The sequence below is a fragment of the Corvus cornix genome, chromosome 5, assembly GCF_000738735.6.
Source record: "Corvus cornix cornix isolate S_Up_H32 chromosome 5, ASM73873v5, whole genome shotgun sequence".
NCBI lineage: Eukaryota > Metazoa > Chordata > Aves > Passeriformes > Corvidae > Corvus > Corvus cornix.
In genome coordinates, this window is record NC_046335.1 from 7,937,334 (window position 1) to 7,960,121 (window position 22,788).

At 43.1% G+C, this 22,788-nt stretch overlaps 1 protein-coding gene and 1 pseudogene across 3 annotated transcripts; both read left to right on the forward strand.

The window, feature by feature from the left end:
* Positions 1-7,316: 7,316 nt before the first annotated feature.
* On the forward strand, positions 7,317-8,627 carry LOC104688906 (annotated as a pseudogene).
* Positions 8,628-10,833: 2,206 nt separating this feature from the next.
* CDCA4 (cell division cycle associated 4) lies at positions 10,834-20,505 on the forward strand. Of its 3 annotated transcripts, XM_039552711.1 has the most exons (5): positions 11,623-11,776; positions 14,436-14,516; positions 14,688-14,840; positions 16,370-16,647; positions 16,805-20,505. In XM_039552711.1, the coding sequence occupies exons 4-5, from the start codon at positions 16,645-16,647 to the stop codon at positions 17,558-17,560; spliced, it is 759 nt and encodes a 252-aa protein (XP_039408645.1). In that variant the 5' UTR covers positions 11,623-11,776; positions 14,436-14,516; positions 14,688-14,840; positions 16,370-16,644; the 3' UTR covers positions 17,561-20,505. The 3 variants fall into 3 exon arrangements, with proteins under 3 accessions (XP_039408644.1, XP_039408645.1, XP_039408643.1); XM_039552710.1 differs by lacking the exons at positions 11,623-11,776; positions 14,688-14,840; positions 16,370-16,647 and adding an exon at positions 10,834-10,952; XM_039552709.1 differs by lacking the exons at positions 11,623-11,776; positions 14,688-14,840; positions 16,370-16,647 and adding an exon at positions 13,676-13,697.
* The last annotated feature ends 2,283 nt before the right edge of the window (positions 20,506-22,788 follow it).

The following is a 22,788-nucleotide window of genomic DNA, read 5'->3' on the forward strand; positions in this document are numbered from 1 at the left end:
TATGGCAGAAACACACAACCTTTTTCAAAGGATGGCTACCAATAGGCTGAAAAACAAGAAGCAAAAACAAGAAAAAAAAAAAAAACCACCACCAAAAAAAAACCAACCCAGAGAACTGAAAACAAACAGGGAAATCATGGGGAGAAAGAGACAATTCCCTTGCATTAAAATAAAAAATGGAGGATGATGGAACTTCCCAGGATCTGGATCCATGATTCCCTGGAGAGCATGTAAGTGGCAGGAGGCAGGCAGGCATTCATCTGAGCCCCATGCAGTATCTAAACACCCAGCAAATTCTAAACAACTCTTTGGGGAGCCCCACTTTCCTCTCTGCCTTGGCAAACCACTCTCCACAACATCCTGCACCACTGCTCATGGCAGCTCCAGCGACTTTATCCCAAGTCTGTTGGCATTCAGTGCTATTTGTAAGTAACACAAATTAAAGATTTATTATTCCATTAATACTAGACATGTTGAAATGATTGCTGGGAAACCACTGGCTACTGGCAGACCACCAGGAGACAGGAGTTAACATTCCTGTATTGCTGCAAAAGTCAAAGCTGTCATTTCCATCAAGGGGCAGGACTGGAGCAGAGAACAAGACCAGCTCACAGTCTGTTACCTGTGTTCATAGCCATGCTTCTAATTGGGTTAACCCTTTAAACAGAGAAGGCACACAGGTGTTAGCAATCATTCTCTTAGGAAAAAAAATCACATTTTTAATATGCCTTTTCATGCCCTAGTTTACCTACTCTTTATCCTCACTTTTTGATACCCTTATTAAACTATAATTGTTTTGGTCCTACTATAATTTATATTTTTATAGACTATGTAATTCTGATAAGCTATCAGCAAATCAACATCAGCAATAATTTGTGGCTACAGTAACATTTTCCTTTTAACCTATTGATTCATCAGACGCAAACAAAATTTGGAAACAATCCAAACACTCCAATAAGCCATCACAGCCTTCTTCTACTCTTTAAGGCTCACAGAGGGTCATTCTAACTTGCAGACAAAGCATTCATTTCTATAACCAGCGTATTTCTCTTACTGATGTTAAATTTTATCCTCCTTGTTATTGATGAAGAAAATCACATTTCTGGTTTGGAAAATGTAAAACAACTAATGCTGTCAACAGCTTGTTACTGAAGTCTCAACCACCAGAATTATTATCACACATGAACCTCAGTGTTCATATTTTTCTACTTTTTCCCCTTAGATTTCACGGTCCAAATGCTTACCAACTTTAAGGCAAGCTTAAAAAGAAATAACTGGACCACATATTCCTAAAAGTTTTTTTAGTTTTAGCTGTGCTTTTGAATTATAATTCTCCAGTCTGCCATGACTGCAGAAATTAGTTTCCCACTGGTATTGTAATTTTCAAGGATACGGCTTCTAGGAACAGCACGGTGCCTTCTGAAAGGCTGGTTTCAAGAGCAAAACACTGTAATATCAAAAGATGCAGAACAGCAAAGGTGCAAGCTCAAATCTGGAATAAAAGATTTGAAAGTCACTCTCTAATGTATGTTCAAGAGTATATGAAAAAGGAATTATTCATTAACTTCTTCAGCTTGCAACCACTTCAGGCTGTTTTGTTCTTACAGTATCTGCTGTTTCAAAGGAAGGTAGAGCTGATGGGGGAGAAAAGATCTTCATATGACCAGCACAAACACATTAATCAGAAACAGACTAGCTCCTGAGATGAAAATATTGTACTTAGCTGGCTGCAAAGAAAGGAATACCTTGTGTACTGACAGGCTGCACATGGTTTTTCAGCCTGTGGGTGCTATTTAATAGTAGATGCTTAGTTGCTATAGCAACTGTCATAGCCTATGGTATTTATGCTTAGATACAGAACACATATTTTAAGCAGCACCAGATAACATGGCACTCAAGTGTCCAAAATGTACATTTAAAAAATCCCTATTAAGAAGTAGCTGTGTTCTTCTAGTTATTAAAAATCCTTTCTAAGGCAGCACTTTTGCAACAACAAAACAATCTTGTCCCTCACAAACGTAAACCAGAACCATCACAATGAGCTACCTTAAAATAAAGGCGCAAACAACATTCAGCACTTTAAAATCCATCTTTGCTGACTGCTGCTGCATTATTTGGAGACGTTTGCTGTTTGGTCCAGTGCATGGTTCTTTGTCACTAGAGGATCCTTTTGTCATTAACTTGGTATTATGCAGGCTTTGTTCCTCCCTGCTGATGTCCACTACAACACTTCTCACTTGCCATGGAAAACATCTTCTCTGAATTGGCTGGCAACTGTAAATCTTGCTGAAAACACTTCTTTTTACTTTTATTTTGTCACACCCTGCTGATTGAAGAGCATAAACAAATACTGCGATGAGGGCACTTTCTTTCAGCACCTTTCCACTGTAAGAGGAAAGTGATGGTCACTGACTTCAACAGCTACCTGTCTGTGAGGGGTCTTTAACTCCAACAAAACCACTTTAGCCAGGCAGACTAAGAGAGTTAGTGGACTAGTGCAAGCCTAACTGCTTCCCTGTGTCCTGTTTCCACTCTATTTCCTGCAATCAAAACTCTAATACCTCTTCTTCACAATTTATTATTGGTTCCATAAAGCTACTAGCTGGCTTGGGTAAAAACAGCAGTGCAGCTTTTAGCTCATGGAGTATCTTAGTCTGTACAAGTTCTAACAAAGAACTCATTTCTTGGCTCATGTCACTTCTAATCCCCATGGCCTCCTAGTAGATAGATCAGATACCCACAGCCATAAAACCTAAGGCCTGAGGCTGGTGGCCTGAGGCAGAGAGATTTCTGCCTAAGAACGGAATGCTTTGCTATTGTTGTGCTGACAGCCACATCCCTCTCCCATCACCTGCCTACTACCACTGTTCAGTTTTTCAAACCCCCAGCTGAGCCAACACTGCCATATTCAGACGTGTTAGCTGGTGCATGGATTAGCTGGGGTGATGAGTGCTCTGACTGTGCTATTCTCATTTTGTAAGCCACTAACATTTTATGCCAGCATCATTATCATCCAACATCAAGATACAGTTAGCCCACAAATGTTTGCTCACTTACTACAAACCCTTTGGTTTATTTTACAGGCACCAGTTGCCCACTGTTCTTTGTCTAACCCCTCCTACAAGTAGGAGCAACATCCAGGCTCAGAGCAGTGAAGGAGCAGCTTATCCTCACTGAAGGCTGAACAGAACTTCCAGCCACCTTTGATGATCCACACAATAACACACTTCAACAATACAAAAACACTTTCTCTGACATCCAGTGCACTGTGACTGCAGACTGCAGCAGTGAGGTTGTATCCTGTACCTGGCTTATGGGGCCCAGCTGAGCTGCTACTACAGGCATGTTTCTTAAGGAACAGCCACATTTAATTACTCCTTAGCTGTTTTTCCATCTGCCTCTGGATTTTTTAGGAGAGCTCTGCTGCAGGAATGTGCTTGTCTGCAGAAGCACTCAGGACTGATTCATAGTACTGTCTATCTCAGAGGTAATCAGAATTTGCCAGGTTGGGCTTAAAGGAAACTATGTATACTAGGAGTGGGCTTCCCGCCCTATTCTAGAGCCAAATTAAAAAGACAAACATATCTTAAACGCTTTAATCGAACAGTAATTATGAGAGAAACAATACAGACTCAGAACAAGTCCACGTTGTCTTTAACAGGCAGAGGCAAGCAAGCTCTGTCCCCGTTCTGAACCAGTGGGATCCCAGCCAACAGCTCTTCCAAACCACAGGCAGTTGTGCTGGTAATGCACAGAGCTTGAGCTAACACACCTTGTCTCTCAAACAGAGTCACTAGCCAGAGCACAGCACTGCACTGGCGACAGCTCACAGCTTCCAGTTCAGGGCTGAGTCATGTCTGGTTTTGTTAGGATTGGGGTTTTTTTGTCTTTTAAAAGGGTAGTTTCAGCCCTGCTCCTGGACACTGAGTTTCTGTTAATTTCTGCGGTTTTATAAATATTATCCAGCTCTAAACAGCCTTCCCGTCACAGCCAATGTGTGAAAGTCTGGCCAGCCCAGCAGGGGCTGAGCAGCTTTGAGAAAGGAGCAGCAGAGCTCCCGAGGCATCAAGCACAGCCCAGCACAGCCTTGCTCCAGAAGGGGAGGAAGGGGGCTGGGCGGGAGGGAGCAGTGGCTGCTTTCCAACGCCCATGGCACGCAGGTCACACCAGCCGGTACCAGCCACCGCCGGAGGAAGAGGCAGGCAGGGCTCCCGGCAGAGCAGGCGGACTGTGCGATGGGAGAGCCGGAGCTGGCTGCCGGCACAGCTCCCGCAGCCGCGGATGCTCCGCTCGGGGAGGCGGCACGGCGGGAGCACACTCAGCTCTCCGGGATTGAAGCCAAGCCCGTTCTTCCACCGAGCACAAGGCAGCCGCTGCCCGCCCAAGGGAGAGGGCTCAGGGCAGCAGTTCCGCTCGACCCGGCCCTCCTGCTCTGAGGCTGGGGCTGCAGCTCAAATAAACCCCTCCATGTGCTAAGGATGGATCTATGCCTTGGACCTAATTGGAAGGGTCGAGGCAATGCCTGCTCCTGTCATGTTAAGCCAGCCCTGTGCCTCCTGTTTCAGACAAAGAGAGCATCCCAGTCATATTTTATACAGGCTGCCAGTGCTTTTAAATCCCTTCAGAACTTCCACTCGCTCTGGAAATCTTGCTGCGTGTCAGTGGTGACCCGGCTTCCCAGGAGAAGCCTGCTGAGCTGATTTGCACTATTTTCCCTGTCACCCATGTTATTCATTTCCTCAGCAGGCAGGCTGCTCTGCAGGGTCTTACTAGGTGTAATGCCTCCCAATCGTCTAGAAGCTTTGGGTACATGCTCTAAATTACCTTTTGATTTAAACCTCTCCTGACGATCCTGGCCAGTAATTCCCTCACTCTTTTCCTTTTCTTTGTATGCAGTTACTTTCTTCATTTTCATTTCCTCTGTCAGATTGTTTTGCAGACATCTCTTTCGAGCTCTCTAGTAAATACTTCAGGCTGTATTGTTCTGCAAAGGTCTGTCCAGATTTTTCCATTTTGAGTTTTCGAGTTTTGTTTCTCACATATGTCAGATGTGAGAGTTGTTTTGTGCTGAGAATAATCAAATGAGACATCGCTAGTTTCTCAGGTTTTCAAAGAAGATGGAGATCTTTCACAATTTTTCTTTCACTGGTTTAGTCAGAAACATAGATGATGTAGTTCTTAAGCCATAGACATCCTCCAGCTTCACTGGAGAGGTTATTGGGGGGAAAAAACCACAAAGACATCAAGATCCTCTCACTGTAGCTACACAGAAACAAAAGAAAAAAGGATAAGGAGAGGGGACGTAAGTATCTTACTCTATATAGATGATGCTATCACTAGAAAGAGCAATGCAAATGAAGTTCTTCAAGCTATGATCCTCCAGGGAACAGCCCCCATACTGCCTCGAAAGGGGCCTCCATGGAGGCTCAAAGGTTCTCGCAAGATTTGTTGTGGGAATACCTATTTGAATTCCTGCTGAGCTGGGGCTGGCGGGGGGGCGTGGGAGGACAGTCAGGCCCTGCTGCTGCCAGCTGTGGGAGGCGGTGGCCTGCGGGAGCAGCCAAGGCAGCAGAGCCCAGATCTGCTCCAGGAAGATGCCAAGTGTCTGGAGTGATGTGTCATAAATGAAATAAATGGCTTTCGCATCAACAAAGAAAAATTAATTGTTTGTGTTAATTTTGTTTATGAAACTCAAGGTAAACCTCTTTCATGTTCTGTTCCCCTTTTCGAGTTTCATACCCCCACTCCAAGTTCTACTTCAACCTTAAGTTTCACTTATAATAATGTTTAAATGTTCAGGATAAGAGTTACCTACTGGTTAAATGTGTTTATTAATGTTAAGACTTTAAAGACTTTAAAATAGTGTTTTAAAACTATATCTCTTTTAATAAATCTTTAAAAATCAAGTCAGGAGAAGCCCCGGAAGTGCTTGCCCTAGAGCTAAATTTAATCACCGACTGTTAGGACTGCAGGTAGCTCCATGGCAACCCTGAATTTCAATGAGGAGCCATCCCGCCAAAGACCCAGATGATGTCACCAAAGGAGGGGCAGCCCAGAAATCGAACCCCTGACAACCAGCAAGCTATTGGACGGAGAATACAACCAATGAAGTGTCCTAATACTTCACTCCTAGACCCGATCCAACTCAAGAGACTTTTATTAGAACCCCACCAATCACCCCAGACCTTGGGGGCAGGACAATAGGCAGAATTGGGAGGGGCTAAAGGGGTATAAAACTCGATGCACAATCAGAGAAAGGTGTGCTCCTGCACAGGAGAGCGTGGCAGCGGTCTGTGCAGAAGGTTTTTATCGTGGGTAAATAGACGGCTCGGCTGTAAGGGTCTCCAATCATTGCTACTCCGGGCAATTAAATTGGAATACAAGAATTTGGCCTATTGGTGAAATAAATAATATTATGAAAATTCTAAATGGAGTGTGGCCTCATTCCTGACAGCTAGCTGGCTCCTGGAGTGATTGTGGTAGTCTTGACAAACCAGCCACTGCTTTAGTAAAGACTGTGCCCAACGGGAATGTACTTTTTCCAGATATTTTTCACACTGATCATCTTTTGTTTCATGAGCAATTTGGAGATTACCAGGATTGCATCTTGGCTGACTGCACATTGGGGATTACATAAAGTTCACTTACAGAATATTAGAAATTAATTGTCTAGGGTTAAATTTAATTGTAACTTGCTGACAGTTTAGCATGAGTGGGTCCTGTTCAAAACTTGGTGTCAAGGAACTTTAAATGAACTGTTTGTTAGCATGGACAGCTGAGCAGGGGAGTAAACAGAGAAAGACTGGGTATCTTCAGATAAGGGTTGAGATCCTGAAGGGCCCCAGGATGGAAGATAAGATCAATTAATGGCCTGCCCACGTGGACATGGAGAAAGAATTCCATGAGGTGTTAGAAGAGTCCAGACCATAAACCACCATTGGGCACAGGAAGAGCACATGAAGATCAGGTGCACAGACTGTGAGAATATAAAGGCCCAGGGATTTCTTTGTTTAGGATCCCTCTCCAGAGGCACCAGCTCGAGCTGAAATAGACTGACTCTGCCTCAGAACGTAAGGTCCAAACTTTTCCTTAACACTGCAAAACTTCTGAGGTGACACAATTCACAGCTGAGTACCTGTACAAAGTCTTTGCACCATGTGGATGGCAGGAAATCTGGCATACAAATTATCTGAGGTTCTTGTGGGAGTGGCTGGAATGGAGAACTCAGCTCTGAAAAGCAGCTGTGCAACTCAGCTTTTCTTGTGTGAGTCATGGGACAGCAGGAACCCTTGAAGCTTAAGGGACACCAGATACCAATGCAGGAGCTGTGGGTTGTGTGTGATGAGTCAGGGGAGTTCAACCCAGACATCACAAGCTGTACAGCATCTCAGGCTCCTCTACCAGTGCATCTGGAGGACTGGGACGGGAAGAAGGAGAAGGATAACTTGGATTACTTTGTGTGACGTGTTGAGCCTTGATGAGGTTGCATTCTGACATCCCAGAACGTGTTGTGATTCTGGGCTTGTAGCTGGTTGTGGTGAACACCTAGAAATACAGTTTCACCATGATCCACTGACAGCTGTAAATGCCTTCTAGGAAGCATACATAGTCATCATCTGTCCTGGTCACTGTGTTCTAGAGGGCTTGTTCTGCAGTGCTGATCCAGTTGAACTCAAAGGCTATGGCCTGTGAGAAGATACTGTGATTTAAAAAAACACCAAGAGAAAGGAGATACCATTCTTGGCTGTACAGAAACCAATGTAAGGATCTCCAGTTTGAAGTGAGTGCAACATGACGTTGTGAAGGTGGTTTAAAGTGTCCATCACGGGAAAAACACCCTGGAGAATTGTGTGTTACAATGTGAAACCAGAGGCATAACAGTGTAGACATCAGCCAAGCTATTAATAAAAAACTCAGATCTGTGTGATGCCAGGTAGTGCATGCACTCTGTTGAACAATGGCATGTAGCTGGAAGGAGGGAATACTTACAACTTCTTAGATGAATATTATGACATTGCCAAGGTAACCATGGTCAATATGATCCATAACCATGAAGGGTATGGTGTGGTTCTGGTTATACCAATGATGCTCTCTGATGTAAAAGATGATTCAGCAGCCAGAACAAAAGGGAACACACAGCCCACCCAGTTGGGGGATGACCAGCCTGTGTAGAGGCTTCAGGCATGAACAACTACCTGAATGTGCAGCTTCATGAGAGAGCCAAGATTTCTGAGCAAACTGAAGGCAACTGTGAAATTGCAAATGAACTTGGGGCTACTTCTACAAAGAAGAGCCAGATGAAGTGACAAGAAATGACTGAGCAAACTGGGAATTACAGAAGCTGATGGCAACACCACAGCAAATGTTTGTCTCTGCTGAGAACAACTGGTTCAAATAGAATGGGAAAGTAAGTTTTGGTACCTTTCTTTTCTGACTGTCCTGACTCCTACTGGCATTGCAGTAGCAGATTTGCACAAGGTATTCTTTTCACTGCTGCTTTCCAAGGAAATGTTCCACCACCCTTCCAGAATGTTACTAAAATGCAACAAATATGTATTAACAGTATATATATTGCATCTGGAAACTTTGCTTCCTTGCTGCAAGCGTGGGTAATATGGTAGAGAACACCTAAATGCTTCCCATACAGTGACTTTGAAATAAATACCCGAGTGAAGTGAAAGCCTAATGCTAAGACTGCTTTAGTTGAGTTTCTTAAGTTATTAATCAGATCCCATGCTATGTTTTGTGCTTTGATGTTACGCCTTTATTTCTCAAGTCAAATCCTTATTAAAGACTGGGGCTAAAACAAATATATATATATATATATATATATATATATATATATATATATATATATATAAAATAAAAACAACAAAAAAATCAACAGCACCAAGATTGACAGAGGTCAAGAAGCATTTGCATAATGCTTTCAAACACATGGTGTGATTCTTGGGATTGTCCCATGCAGGGCCAGGAGCTGAGATCTCCATAATCCTTGTGGATCCCTTCCAACTCAGGACATTCAATGTTAAGGTGAATAGAGCACAAGAACATCTTTCTGGCATCGTTCTTGCACAGCTTTAACTTGTGCTTTTAACCATGATGCCGTAAGACTGGCGCAAGAAACTAAACAAGGAGAAACACTGCGCTTTGCAACCTGTCTTGTCCCAAATGCAGATCTTGCTTTGCTATGGAAGTGTTATTTCCTCCTGCCTTACTGTATGAAGCTACAGCTCTACTGTTTCCCAGCCTTTCCTCAGCCGCAAGCCTCACCGATCCTCCAACTCCTGCTGCCTAGCCCACCCTGTCCCCATTTCCTTCCCCTCCCCGTCCCGCCGCGCCCCGGGGGCGGGAGGCAGCAGCTGCCGCCTCTGCGGCTCTCGGGCAGCCCGGGCCAGCCGCCCCTCCTTCCCTCGGGCTGCTCCGGAGCAGCCGGCACGTAGCTGCTCGGCCGGGAGAGCGACCGAGAGGCGCTGGGGCGGCCTAAGTGGTTGCAGATGTGCAGCTGCATCGGGCTGGGGTCACGGCAGCGAGCAAGGCTTGGGGAGGGGATTTTGCTCAGCAGGGTGGCAGCAGCTTTAGGAGAGAATCAGTAAGGTTGGAAAATACTTCTGAGATCATCGAGTCCAACCTGTGACCAGACAGGACCTTGTCCACCAGACCATGGCACTAAGTGCTACATCCAGTCTTTCCTTCAACACCTCCAGGGACAGTGACTCCACCACCTCCCTGGGCAGCCCCTTCCAGTGCCTAATCACCCTTCCTGTGAAGAATTTCTTGCTAATGTCCAGCCTAACCCCGCTACAACACATCTTAAGGCTATGTTCTCTTGTCCTGTCACTTGTTACCTAGAAAGGGTCAACCCCCACCTGGCTGCACCCTCCTGTCAGGGACTTGGAGAGTGATAAAGTCCTCCCTTAGCCCCCTCTTCTCCAGGCTAAACACCCCCAGCTGCCTCTCATAAAACTTGCGCTCCAGACCCTTCCCCAGCTCTGTTGCCCTTCTCTGGATACACTCTAGCACCTCAACGCCCTTCCTGAATTGAGAGGCCCAGAAATGGATACAGCATCGAGGTGTGGCCTCACCCATGCCCAGTACAAGGGAATGGCCACTTCTCTGGTCCTGCTGGCAGCACTATTCCTGACAAGACGCCAGGATACCACTGGTCTTCTTGCCCACCTGGGCACTCACTGCTGACTCGTGTTCAGACAGCGGCTCCCCGCGGGGTGTGAGACACCCGCCCCAAGGACGCGGGTTCCTCGCTCTGACTGCGAGACCCGGGGCTGGGCGGCCGGGCCCGAACAGGAAATGCCACAGGCCTTGCTAATGGAGTCCTGAGGCCTCCTGTCACCCCCGCGAGGCGCAGCGCCGGGGCTCCCCAGCCCTGAGGGAAGGGGCGCCTGACGGCGGGGAGCGCCCGGGCCAGGGCAGCCAAGACTCCCCCTCCCCCGCCACGGCTCCCCGCGAGCTGCAGTGCGGCCAGGTCTGAACCTGTTCCCGCCGGAACCCATGGCCGGGAGCCCAGACGCGCCGCGGGGCCTTGGCTGCGGTTTGAAATCGGGGCGGCCCCGCCTCGCCCCCGCCCCCGCCTCCCTCAGCCTCTCACGGCAGAGGGGAAGGGCTCGGCCGCCATGGCAACCCCACAGCCTCCAGGGGCGGAGCCCGGGGGCGGGACAGAAGGGAGCCGTGGCCAATCGCAGCGGCGAGAGGCGCCTTCACAGCTTGGCGGTAGCCAATAGCAGCCGCCGCCGCTCCCTGGTGGGCGTGGTCGCCGGGGAAGGCCCGCCCCCGGCGACCGCCGGTCCCTTTGTGGGGTTTGACAATAAGATGGCGGGCGGGGGGAGGCGGGGCCGGTTGGCCCCGCCCGTCCCTCAGGCGCGGAGCGGGCGGTGAGGCGGGAGCGGAGTGGGGTTCCTGCGCGGGTGAGCGCCGGCGACAGCAGCGGCAAGGCGGTGAGTACGGTGGGCTGGGTCGGGCTGGGCTGGGTCGGATCCGTGGGAAGTCGGTGCCGGCGGAACCCGCGGAGGGGACGGAGTCGATTCAAAATGGCGGCGGGAGCGCGGGGCGATGAGTAACCGCTGGGAGCGCTGAGGGGGCCGGGGCGGGCTGGACAAGGGGGCCCATTCCGCACTCCTCCTCTGCTCGGTCCCTTCCGCAGCCGCGCTCCCTCATCGTCCGCGCCTCCCCCGGGCACCCCGCTGCCCTCCCACCGCCGGGGAGCTCCCCCTCGCTCCCCGCCCTGGTCCCGCCTCTCCCCCCGGCTCTGCGGGCCCCCCCGCGTTGAGCGCTCCCGGGCCCCGTCTGCGTTTTCACGAGCTCCTGCCCCAGCCGCCGAGCCTGCCCTTCCCCGGGTGCTGGAACCGCTTCCCGAATCTCTCGAGTGCCGGAGAGGTGCCTGCCAGCTCCCTGCGCCCCGGGGGTGGGCAGACCCTAGTGCTTTATAGGGGCCTTTGTTCCAGTCCGAATAGCGATATTTCTGGCTTTACCAGCCCTCTGCTGTGTCCGCATCCCACCTTGTACCTCGACACCACCATATGGGCACACGTGCATGTCTGAAAGAGGAGTAGCTGTCTTTCAGTCTTTTTCTCCACTATTACACAGAGCTTTGGTTTGTTCCCACGGTTCTTAGAAAAGCCAGTGTTGGAGTGGAGAAGGATTAGAGTGGCAGAGGGGAGATACGGCCCCTTCTTGCCTTCCCCTGTTAACCATCATCACTGTACTTACGGCTGCACAAAAAGCAGTGCTGTGCTTCACTGAACCTCCAGCACTGGCCTAGGTAGGTCTTGTCTGCTTTCTCCTAAAGATAAGCACTGCTGAAATTCCCTATCTTCTCTGTTACTCCAACTAATGGGTAGCAGCTTTTTCCCTTAAGTACTTAACTGTATCTTTGGCAGCATATCGCTATATGAGTCTGAATAGAGTGTGAACCTGGAATGTCTTAAGTTGATGCTCTAATACGAATTGGATCAAATTTCCAGCACCTTATTTGTAAAGCAGACGGGGAATTTGTCTATCCTAAAAGCAAAACTTACGAATTATATAACACTGTGCTATTATTAAAAAAAAAAAATCCACAAAATTGCTTTTTCCTCGTGCATTTTGCTGCAGCTAGCTGTTGTCTCCTTGACAGCATTTTTTTTTTGTATAGCTGTTTCAAACAGCAGTTTAGTTGAACACACAAAGTTTGGGCTCATGACACTGGGGTAGCAGTGGAAGAAAGGAGATGATGTAGCTAGTCCAGATACTGCCTCTTGGACAGAGAAAGACGCTGCTTGAAATTATCGGGGGATTTTGAACATCTTGACTGAAGCAGCAGCAATCTTTCTCTGATGTATCAAAAGGTTTTACACAATGGCTAATGCCTTTTTGAGTATGTTAATATGTAAATCAATAGGAAAAGGTACTTAGATTTTAATTAATTAAGTTTCAAATTTAGCATTCTCTTGAGATGAGTGCTTATTGGAGATAATGCAGAGAAGTCTGTGGGAGGTCATTTGTGTGCAAGGTTTTAACTGCATGTGATAATAACTATGAAGTTAGTATGCTTTTACTGAGAACTTGGTTTCTGAGGCACACATAATGCCAGTTTATAGAATCCAAAGAAGTGACTGCTGTGATGGGCATATTCTTCAAGTTTATATTAACAGAGGTCCACGTGGTTTGGTTATTGCCCTAGGGAAGAACTTGGAATCACATGCAGTAGGTTTTACACATTATTATATTGCATGAGAAAACTTTCCTTCTGTAATATGTAAATGGATTACAGACTGGACTGGTCTGCCAGCATCTCTTGTCTTTTAGTTTGTGGATGTGATAATGGCTCTTTTACCAAGAACTCATGGCAACAGTCACCTCCTGTATTGTCCACTATTTTGGGAGGCTAACAGCCACAGCCTCTCCCTCTAAAATTGTCAGATATACTAAATAGCATCAGAAAAGATTCCAGTTTGGTTTTCTCATGATTGCACCATCTTTACCTGTAGTTATTGGCGGGGGGGGGGAGGGGGGATGTTTGGTGGGTTTTGCTTGGTTGGGTTTTTTAAAATTAGGTTTATGCCCTTGTCACCTACCCTCCAATAAAGCAGAAATTTTGGGATTCAAATAGTAACCAGACACAGGCTTTCAAAGAGATCACTTTTAGTTTATAGAATGTTTTGAAAGTATACCTGGGGAGCAAAAACTTCTGAAATTTTATAGTGTTATAAAGTGTTTGCCAGAAATAAGAAATAGTTTATTGACTTGATATGGTGTCTGACTGAAGTTGCAGTTCAGATGCCTTAAGATACTGTTTTTAAAGTTGCTGTGAGCTCAGTCCATAAAAGAAAATGAGACTATGAATTGGTTGAAATACAGTTTCCATGACATAACATCATTTAGTTTGAATATCTGGGATCAAGTCAAAACATTTTGGCTTGAGAATGTTAAAGGTGGGGGTTTTTTCCATTGTGGTATTTTAATGAGTATGGAGCTTCTTGAGGAAAAACATGTTTTCTGCACTCCCACCCCCAAGTCCTTTGTCAGCTGTCTTCTTCCACCCCACATTTGGGAGCAAGCAATCTTGAAAAATTGTTTATTACTACACAAAACAGAAAATAAGAGCAGATGTCCATGTGCATCCTCTACTTCTTTCTTTTCTAGGTATGCACTTCAGTTGCAGACACCGAACTCTCTTGTACTGCACAGACATGCCTAGAAAAGTATCTGAATTGTTTCCATACTTTATTACAAAAGTTTCTGTAGCCTGTTGGAATAACATTCTTTCTAGTTTCAGTAGTTACGGGAATTGTTGCATGTGATGGGAAGTTGTATTTGATATATCAAATCTTGCTATGCTTTAAATGTGTTTTAAAAACTCAGCCTTTATAGTTAAAGCAATTTAATTATTGTCATTACTTTCGTTATTGTCATCTTGCAAAGTGAATCTTAGTCATAAAGTTTCTGTGGTGGTAAAGGAAAATTCTCTCATGTTTTGCTATGTTTCAGTTTTGTGTTTGTGCCAGCTCATTTTCTCTAGATGCTACAGAGATATACATGGGTTTGTGAAAAGGTGAAAACTATAGCTTTGTAATAAAAGTAAGGATGACTTGCTTTTATTACCTTTTGTTTGTGCGCACCTAATATTTAATGCTCATATGAAAAACTTTTGTTTGCTCTATAAATGGCAGTGGTGTAAGGCATAAGGGAGAGGCTGGTCCAAAGGTCGGGGCAATAGCCTAGGACTTGGAATTAAACTGGCATTTTCCTTCTGCTGCATATTTTGGGGGTATTGTTGGCCAAATCACATTTGTGCTCTAACTGTGCACTGGGTTTAATAGCACTATTCATGTTTGTGGGAATGATGCTCACATCACACAGGATAGAGATACTGAAGCCAAACTATTTTGTTCTGCATCTCCTGTCCCTGCTTGACATCCTGTTTCCTTGTGCTTGTTTAGGCGGTGCTCTCACTTTTACTGTATGGACTCTTGCTCAGTAGCATGGGAGAACAGGAAGGACTGCATCAAACACAATTCCTGGTAAGTCACTTTTTGCTTCTTAAATGAAACTCTAACCTGGTACTTTGTGATGACAAAGAAGTGGCTTTATGATGTAAGATACTAATTGAAAGCAAGTTTTAGAAAAAATACAGTGAATGCTGTGAAGGGTTTACCTTTAAGAATCCATAAATGTTTTTCCTCTGCTTCTAGGTACCCAAGTGTGTGTGATGTATTGAGGTTTTCAAGTTTTCTCCCGTGTTCTGTTCTGTTGGTGTGCCTTAGAAGGCATTTGAATGCCAAATTATAGATATATGAAAACCAGGTTAACGTTCAATTGAAGTTTTAATTACTCATCACAAGAATGTAAGTTGAAATAAAAGAAGCTTCAAACTCTGCACAGTGTTTAATGTTCGATGATGTAATCATATGTGGTTTGTACGCAGTCCCAAAAGATGTTTCTAGATGTTGTTTCGCATGGGGGGAGGGTGTGTTCAGAAATTACTGTACATACAAATGTGGGAAAAATTAAATAGGATATCCTCTGATAGGAAGTTTGCAGGAATGTCTAAAATTTGGAAAAGGAACTATCAAGCAACAATGTGTGTTGTATTTAACAAGAGTAGTGCAAATGTGTTAGGTTTCAGGATATAATTTTAGAAGAAACATCCAAAGTATTTCATACATTGCTAATCCATGGATAGCTTTTAAGAAGTTACGAAAAATGACCACAAGACCAAGTTCATTCTATATTGTAGTCTGTGCACATTATGATTTATAAAGAGTTTTGTACCTTCAGTGGAAAGAAATCTTTTAAGAGTCAGCAAATCCCAAAGAAGGTTATTTCATGGATATATACAGCAATGTAACAAGTGTTGTACAGAGTCAGACCAAGTGTTTATCTAGCTACTGTGTTATCCCCAGGTTTTCACAGTAGATAAGTGTGTAATGTATTTTAAAAGGAACAGTGTTGTTGCCCTTTGGTGGATTTTTAGTGTCTCTGAAAAAGCTGAGAGAGAATTCCTTGAAAATATGTAGAATGTACTGTAGCAACCAGAAAAGCAAGGCAGAGTTTAGGGCTTATCAAGGAAAATTGGAAATGATATAGAAAGACACTGCAATAGTATTTTGGTTTTATCGGCTTTTAGTTGAAAGACTGTTTTGTTTGGGTCACTACCTTGAAAAAAAAATTCCCAAATATTGGGCAAACAAGAATTCTAGGGACAGAAGACTTAGAAGGGAAATAAAGAAGCAGCATAAATGTGGAGATCAGGTACTAGCTTTCATTTGCAGCCTAATTCTTATGAGACTAAAAGAAGTGATATATATTGCATTTTTTAAAAGTTACTTTGTATTTCAAGGGACCAGCTGCAATATTTGCATGGGGCACTGTTGTCAAAATTAGTGCAATTCAGAGGAAGAGCTGAGGCTGGTACTTGAGAGGCACCCCTTGGAAAATTCAGCAAGGGGTTTTAGGTGTGAATACTGAGAAGCCTGCATGGACCCTGTGTATTTTTAGCTGGTGAACCTAAACTAGGAATACAGGAATTTTGCTGTCTTACAGTCAGCTGGGAAAGCAGTACAGAAGCCCATACAGAGGATGACTGTGACTATCCTTACTGGACTTGCCCAGTTCTTACTGGAATTACGCAGTTCGCTTACTCACTCAAGGAGGGGAACTGGAAGGACTGCTTTGGGCACCTCTGCTGAACGTCTCAAGTTACATGGAACAAATCTAGATATTACTCTCTTTGTAGCCAAAATAAGCTCATCTTTTCACATATGCTGCCCATGTTTGTTTTTTTTTTATTACTCTGTTAGGCATGTTAATGTTCTGGAGGGGTCAAATCTTTTAAAGATGGTGTGCCAGGTTGTATTTTTATTTCCAAAATTAGAGGTTAAGCATGCCAGTAGAAACTCGGGAGGAGCGAGGAGAAACTGCCTCTCCAGTAGGTGAAATACAGCCGGTGAGATGTTTGCTTCTGTGCGAGGCAGCAGCTCCTGACTTCCATCAAGTGTGGAGCTTAATGGGAGCCAGGAGCTGGGAGCCCCTGCCTCTCTCCGATGCCATGCCTTGTGGACCTGCTCACCCCTGGTTCCCGAATGTCGCCTTTGGGACTCGGTCCATATGTTCCTGACCCCTGTTGTACCACACTGGCCATTCTAGAACATGGTATGACAATTCTGATGTTTCTATTTTAAAAGAATTTGCTTTTTAATAAAAGATGAAAGTTTGCTGTCCTGTTTTTTAGTCTCTTTTTTTCCCCCCTCTTTCTTGAGCTGTTTGTGTTCTACATGATTTTTTTTTATTTGTTTGGTTTTTTTAACAGGACACGATGTTTGTGCGAGGATTAAAGAGAAAATGTTTTGATGGTGAAGAAGATATTGAAGGGACTCTGGCTGGTATTAAGGCTATTCCTTCGTATAATCTCCAGCGGCAGTCACTTTTAGACATGTCCTTGGTTAAACTTCAGCTGTGTCACATGCTGGTTGAACCCAACCTTTGTCGTTCAGTACTTATAGCCAACACGGTACGGCAGATCCAAGAGGAAATGACTCAAGATGGGACTTGGCAAATGATAAATACACAGAGTACAGGGCAGGCATCCCTGGATCGTCTTGTTTCAACAGATATCCTCTGTCGTTCATCTCGGGATCAAGCTGAGGGAAAGCATGTTCCAGGCTATGGTACTTTCAATAAAGACTTTGAGAGTGACCAGGCACAAGATAGTTCAGAAACTATGTCAACAGCCTCTTCAGTGCAAGCACCAAGAAACCTGCAGAGCAACATGTGGGAAATGGAGAATCCACAAGAAAATAAAGGAAACTTTCAAAAATCTTTAGATCAAATATTTGAGACACTGGAGAATAAAAGTCCTAATTCTGTTGAGGATCTGTTTTCAGAAGTTGACAATTCTTACTATGATCTTGATACTATGTTAACAGGCATGATGAGCAACACAAAAATGGGACACTGTGATAGTCTTGAAACATTTTCTTCTCCAACAAATACAGCTTCTAACTCTAATTGTAAATCTGATCTTAATGACCTTGATCATATTGTGGAAATCCTTGTTGAATCCTGAACCTCCTTGTGTAGGAGGTAAAGATCTGTTAATAGGAAGAAAAAACTTGAGAAAGAAATTTCCATGGTTTGTTCTATCACATCTGCACAAGTATTTTACAAATATCTCTATATTATATATATATTAAGAAGCACTTCATATTGCAAAATAGTGTTAACTCTTAAAGTTAACCTGCAAGTTGTAGTGTAATAATCTGATTTATCATCCACTGAACTGTAAGTACATACGGTAAATGTTTCTACGTTTGGGATCCAAGGCTCATGAAATTGGGTTCCTTTTACCAATTTGTTTTAGCCTTTGGTGGAGGATATCCTCAGGGAGAGGGATTCTCTTATATTATTATACTTCCCCCGTAAAAATGGAAATAACAGAGAGGGAAGTTGGATAACTGGTTTCCTATTTTCCTCTGGTTTCCACTTTGTTACACCACAAAACTACCATACCTGCTGCTTCTGTTTTAAGTCGCTATGTGGCTCTTAAAGAGCAGTATGCAATAGTTCTTGTTATCCTTGCTAGCTTCTTTGGGTTTTGCTACAATTTTTACTTCAAAAATAGTTTTAAAGTGTTTATTGGTGTTTAGATTTTTCCAGGTATTTTCCTAAAATATATTTTTTACTACAGATGTTATGTCAGCTGCTAACTTAGTAACTTTTGATCATATCTGCAGTTGATATATTTTTTGCAAGATTTTCAAAAAGGGATGTTTTTTTACCATGAGCTACCCCATGTAGTTCAGTAAAGTGTATGTAAATGTAAATATACAATTTTATACTTGGCATTAAAATGTAAGAGCTGTTTTCATTATTCTGTTTCATAGAGTAGTACTTTACTAAATTGAGAATTGTACATTTATGCTTTTCATACCCCACATACTTGAGTATCATTATAGGAAGAGCTCTGATCCAGCTATATACAATTACATTTAATTCATTTCAGATCATACTTTTTGTTAACTACAAACCTAAATGATGTAGGTTTTTATTTATGTGTATTTATATGTAAATGTCATCAAGTGAATTGTTTATCATTGAAGTCTACCATCAAATATTTGTTTTTATGAGATAACTGTCTTGCACTAATTACTACAAAAAGTGTTATTAGCGGCCTTTAAATCTCACTGGTTGGTATGTCATGATGTCTTGTCATAATTAATATGCTCCACTCTTACCAAGGGTTTCCCCTTGGCTTTTTTTAAATAACAAAAAATGTAATACAACATGGGATGGTGGTCTTTTCTTCCAGCACATTCGGTTTAGAGTGTATATAACTAAGCTTCTTCCTAGGAAACTTTTTTGGGGGAAAGGGATAATTAGAGTATAGCCTATGATTTTATTATAACAAATGTTTACCATCAGAAGCTGCTACTGGGGAAAAGCTCCAAGCTAGCAGGGAGTAGGGAAGGGGGAAAATATGGATTGGTTTCTGGAATGTGTTGCCATGGCCGTGCCAAGGGAAGACATCTGTCAGTAACGTGGTTGTTTTCTGTAGATCTGAACCAAGCAAGTTGCTGAACGTGAAAAGAGAACCCTGCTGTGTCTGACAGGCTCTGCCTTCCCATGAGTGACCTTACCTCCGATGCAGATTCTCAAACCTGGAAAGAGGATTGGAGGTGGGGGTGCTAAGGAGGTGTTGAGAACATTTGAGTATCACCTCAAGAATAAGGAGACCACTGAGCTTATGTGCTTTAGAATCATCTGCTTTGAGGAAAGACCATATCATTTTGCTAAATTTTGCAAACTCAACAGTTGAATGCTTATTGGCTCCATCTTACGAAACCATGCACTTGGTGTGAGTTTTCAATGAATTGGAAAATGTTTCTTTGTATTACACTTGGCATAAGATAATTTGTAGTTGCTGTAGTAGTTAAACTTTGCTTTCTCACTTAATAACTTCATGTTAAAGGACAAAATAGCATATAGGCACTCGCCAGTTCAGTCTGCAGGATACAGCTGGACCAAAGAGAAGCCAATGCTACGTGTCTTAATTGAGAGATCACTCATAGGTATTGCAGTAATAAATGCTGATTCAGGAGGATCCAAATATAGATACAAACTGTCATATCTCACAGTGAAATAAATCTGGCTTATGTGGTAGTGTTTGTTGTAGTATCAGAGATTCCTTCAAAAATTATAAATCTGCAGGTAATTTTTCTTGATGCTTTTCTGTGTGTGAACCACTGAACTGGACAGCAGATGCCTAAGGGTAAAACAGGCAGTTTGAGTGTTTTATAAACTCTCAAAATCAGCATTGATAGGAATAACTAAATATCTTCTGTTCCTCTGGGAAATGTTCCCAAAACTGCTCTGAACTGTGTTGAAAACCCACAGGTTTGAGCAATTGTGGGTGTTCCCCTCTGCCCCCACACTCTCCATTTTCATTAAATGAGCAATTTCATGTTCAGTTATTTTTAAAATGCTCTTCCCCACCTCCTTAGTGTGCATCAGTCTGCATGTTACAGATAGGAATCAGTATAATTTGTTCATTTGTTAAACTATCAAATGCACATGTGTGTATTTATAACTCTATATTACTGTACAAAGCATCTAGCTGTGTGCATTCCTTTACTGAGGAAGCTGTGCCTAGTTAAAACAATTTATAGAGACTACTTGGCTTAACAGGAAAGGTGTTAGGTAAGTAGGCATTTGTGGAGTTAAGCATTTAAACAGAAATATATATCCTGTTTTATTACATTCTTAAAACTTATGCCAAATCTTATGTGCTTTTACAAGCCTGATATCTTGGCTCAGCAGATGTAAGAATGGGTATTGCTGAAACTTGCACAGTCACCATGCAGAACTGATGTGTACCTACAAGTGGTCTGACTTTGCAGAGACCAGTCTGTAAAATTAGCTTGTCTCCCTATTGCTTTAATAATGTGTCTCAGTCTAATTCAGCTTCTCATGCTTCGCTTCCCTGGTAAATAAAAAAAAAAATTTAAAAAAAAAGGAATAATAATAAAAAGAACACTTTATTTTCTAAATGTCATGGTCATTTCTTTGCTAGTCCAAAGAGGTATTGGTTAAGTATGCGTCACTTAAAGGTTAATACAATAAGTTCCCCCTCTATGTGATCCTCTAAGGTAATGAGAGACATCAGAAATGAAAAGGTGCCTGTAAGATTATGAATTCTGAATTAGTGAGCTGTTACTACAAATGGTGAGAGATGATACTTGCTGGTGGGGATTTTTAAAATTTCTACATGTAAATGGGAAATTTAAAAAAAAAACGTAGCCTCTTGAATTAGGAAAGGCTTCTGACAGATTCTGCTGCCACTCCTAGCAGCCTTTTTTCTCTTGTGCTCCTAGGGAAGAGTGATGGAGCTTGCACGGCATCAATGCCGTGTGTGAAACAAGGCTGTTGGTCTGCCTGGTGGCACTGGGCTGTTGATTTGCACAAAAGAAAGCTTTGTCAAGCACATAGCTAATATCCAATCTGCTTCCTTTGCAGGTAACATTGAGTATCTGTTTCCTTCTGCCTCTGTGCCTGTGGCTTTATTTCTCCTTTTTCCTTGCCAGAAAATCAGAGTTTCTGCAGCTCGAGCATTCAGCAAAGGCAAGAAGTGCAAGGATCCAGGCTGCCACAACAATGGCTTGTCTGCGTATTGCTTCTCTGTGTGGTGCTTGTTGGCGTCTTTTAACCCCCTCTCTCTGCTGCAGCTCTGGGAGTTTGCCTAGCAAAAGACATCACCTGTCTCTACAAACATAGCTATATTTGCCTAAAGGACAAATTTGGTCAATGAAGAGAGAATCAGGTCTTTGAATGAAAAAGCACCTTTCCTGACCAGGCTGCCTTGGAGGTGCAGCAGTGAAGGGTTTCAGTCCTGGAGCAGGTTAGGGATTCACACATGAGCTGAGCCTGCAGACTCACCAGGGATTACCTGTTTTCAAAGCTGTCCTTAGACTTTTTTTGAAGTCTTGGATATGTCTGGGCTGCTTTAGTAAGCATTTTAAAAGGCATTATTGTAAATTGACTGAGAGTATAGTTTAACATTGTAATTACCTAACCATTATGGATTTTTTGTGTCTCAAAATATTGATTTGTATGAATGCTTTACAGTCCTGCAACTTATTCCATATTCCCTTATAAGTAAACAAACTGTCAAAAGCTAGAATGAAAAAAACCCAACACATTTGTTTTCTGACATCTATGATAAGACAAATAAAAATGCTTTCAAAAATTACTTCTATTCAAGCTGAAAGTATGCTCATGTCTCAGACCTAGGATGTATAGTCCCATATGCAAAAAAAACATGACTGATGATGACAAATTTTGCTTGCTCATCAGTTCTTAAATGAGTGATTTCATGCTCTGTGACTAGTACCAAGAGTACAAAGCCACCGAGTTTCAAAGATATGAAATAAACATTTTGGAAACACACATGGTTTTGTTAATCTGGTTTATCAAACACAAGCTTTTGCAAGGATTGTCTGAACTTCTTTTGGTGTGTCTTGCAAAGCTGACAGTTAAGATATGTTTTCCTACTTTTTTCCAAGGAATTTTCATGGAGAGGTGAAATTCCATTTAATAATTTGTCAGGAAAGAGGCTTATTTTAGATGTTTGTAGTGCCTTTTTTTAAAAAAAAAATCTAGTGAAAAATACTAAAATTTCATTACCTGACATGATTTTCATAAGTTTGTATGGTAGCTCTTCCTTAAAAAAAACCCAACAATTATTCATTTGCTTGACCAACATTCCCCCAAAATGAGTGCTTTATGACCTGAAGAATTATTGTGGTAGATGTTCATGCATGGCAAACATGTCAGCAGGAAAACCTAATGCTAGAGGCCATTTTGCATTGCCAGGGAAACACCTGAGTAATTTCAACTGTCATCTTTTTAGGGAAGAGTAATTGAAGATACAGGTGATTACATGACTTCTTGCAAAACCAGAATTGAACAGAAATTGTATCCCCACGTGTGCTGTATTTGGAAGTCCCCTAGGAGCTTGTGGGAAGTTCAAGTATGTACTGCAATAGTAAAATGCTGTAGCAAAGGAACTGCATATACTGTTTTTCATGTTCCATTTACAGACAAGATTTGGAGAGGAAATCAAGAAAAAGTAATGCAACTTCAGCCTGGTGTTGTGGAAGCTTATAAAACAGGACTTCCAAAGGGAAGAGCAGGTATGTTGATAAGAAACAAACACAAAAACCAAAGGAGTTTAATACTTAAAGGAAAAAAACCATAGTACTTGTAACAAATTAACTTCTCTGTGTTTAAAATCATTAC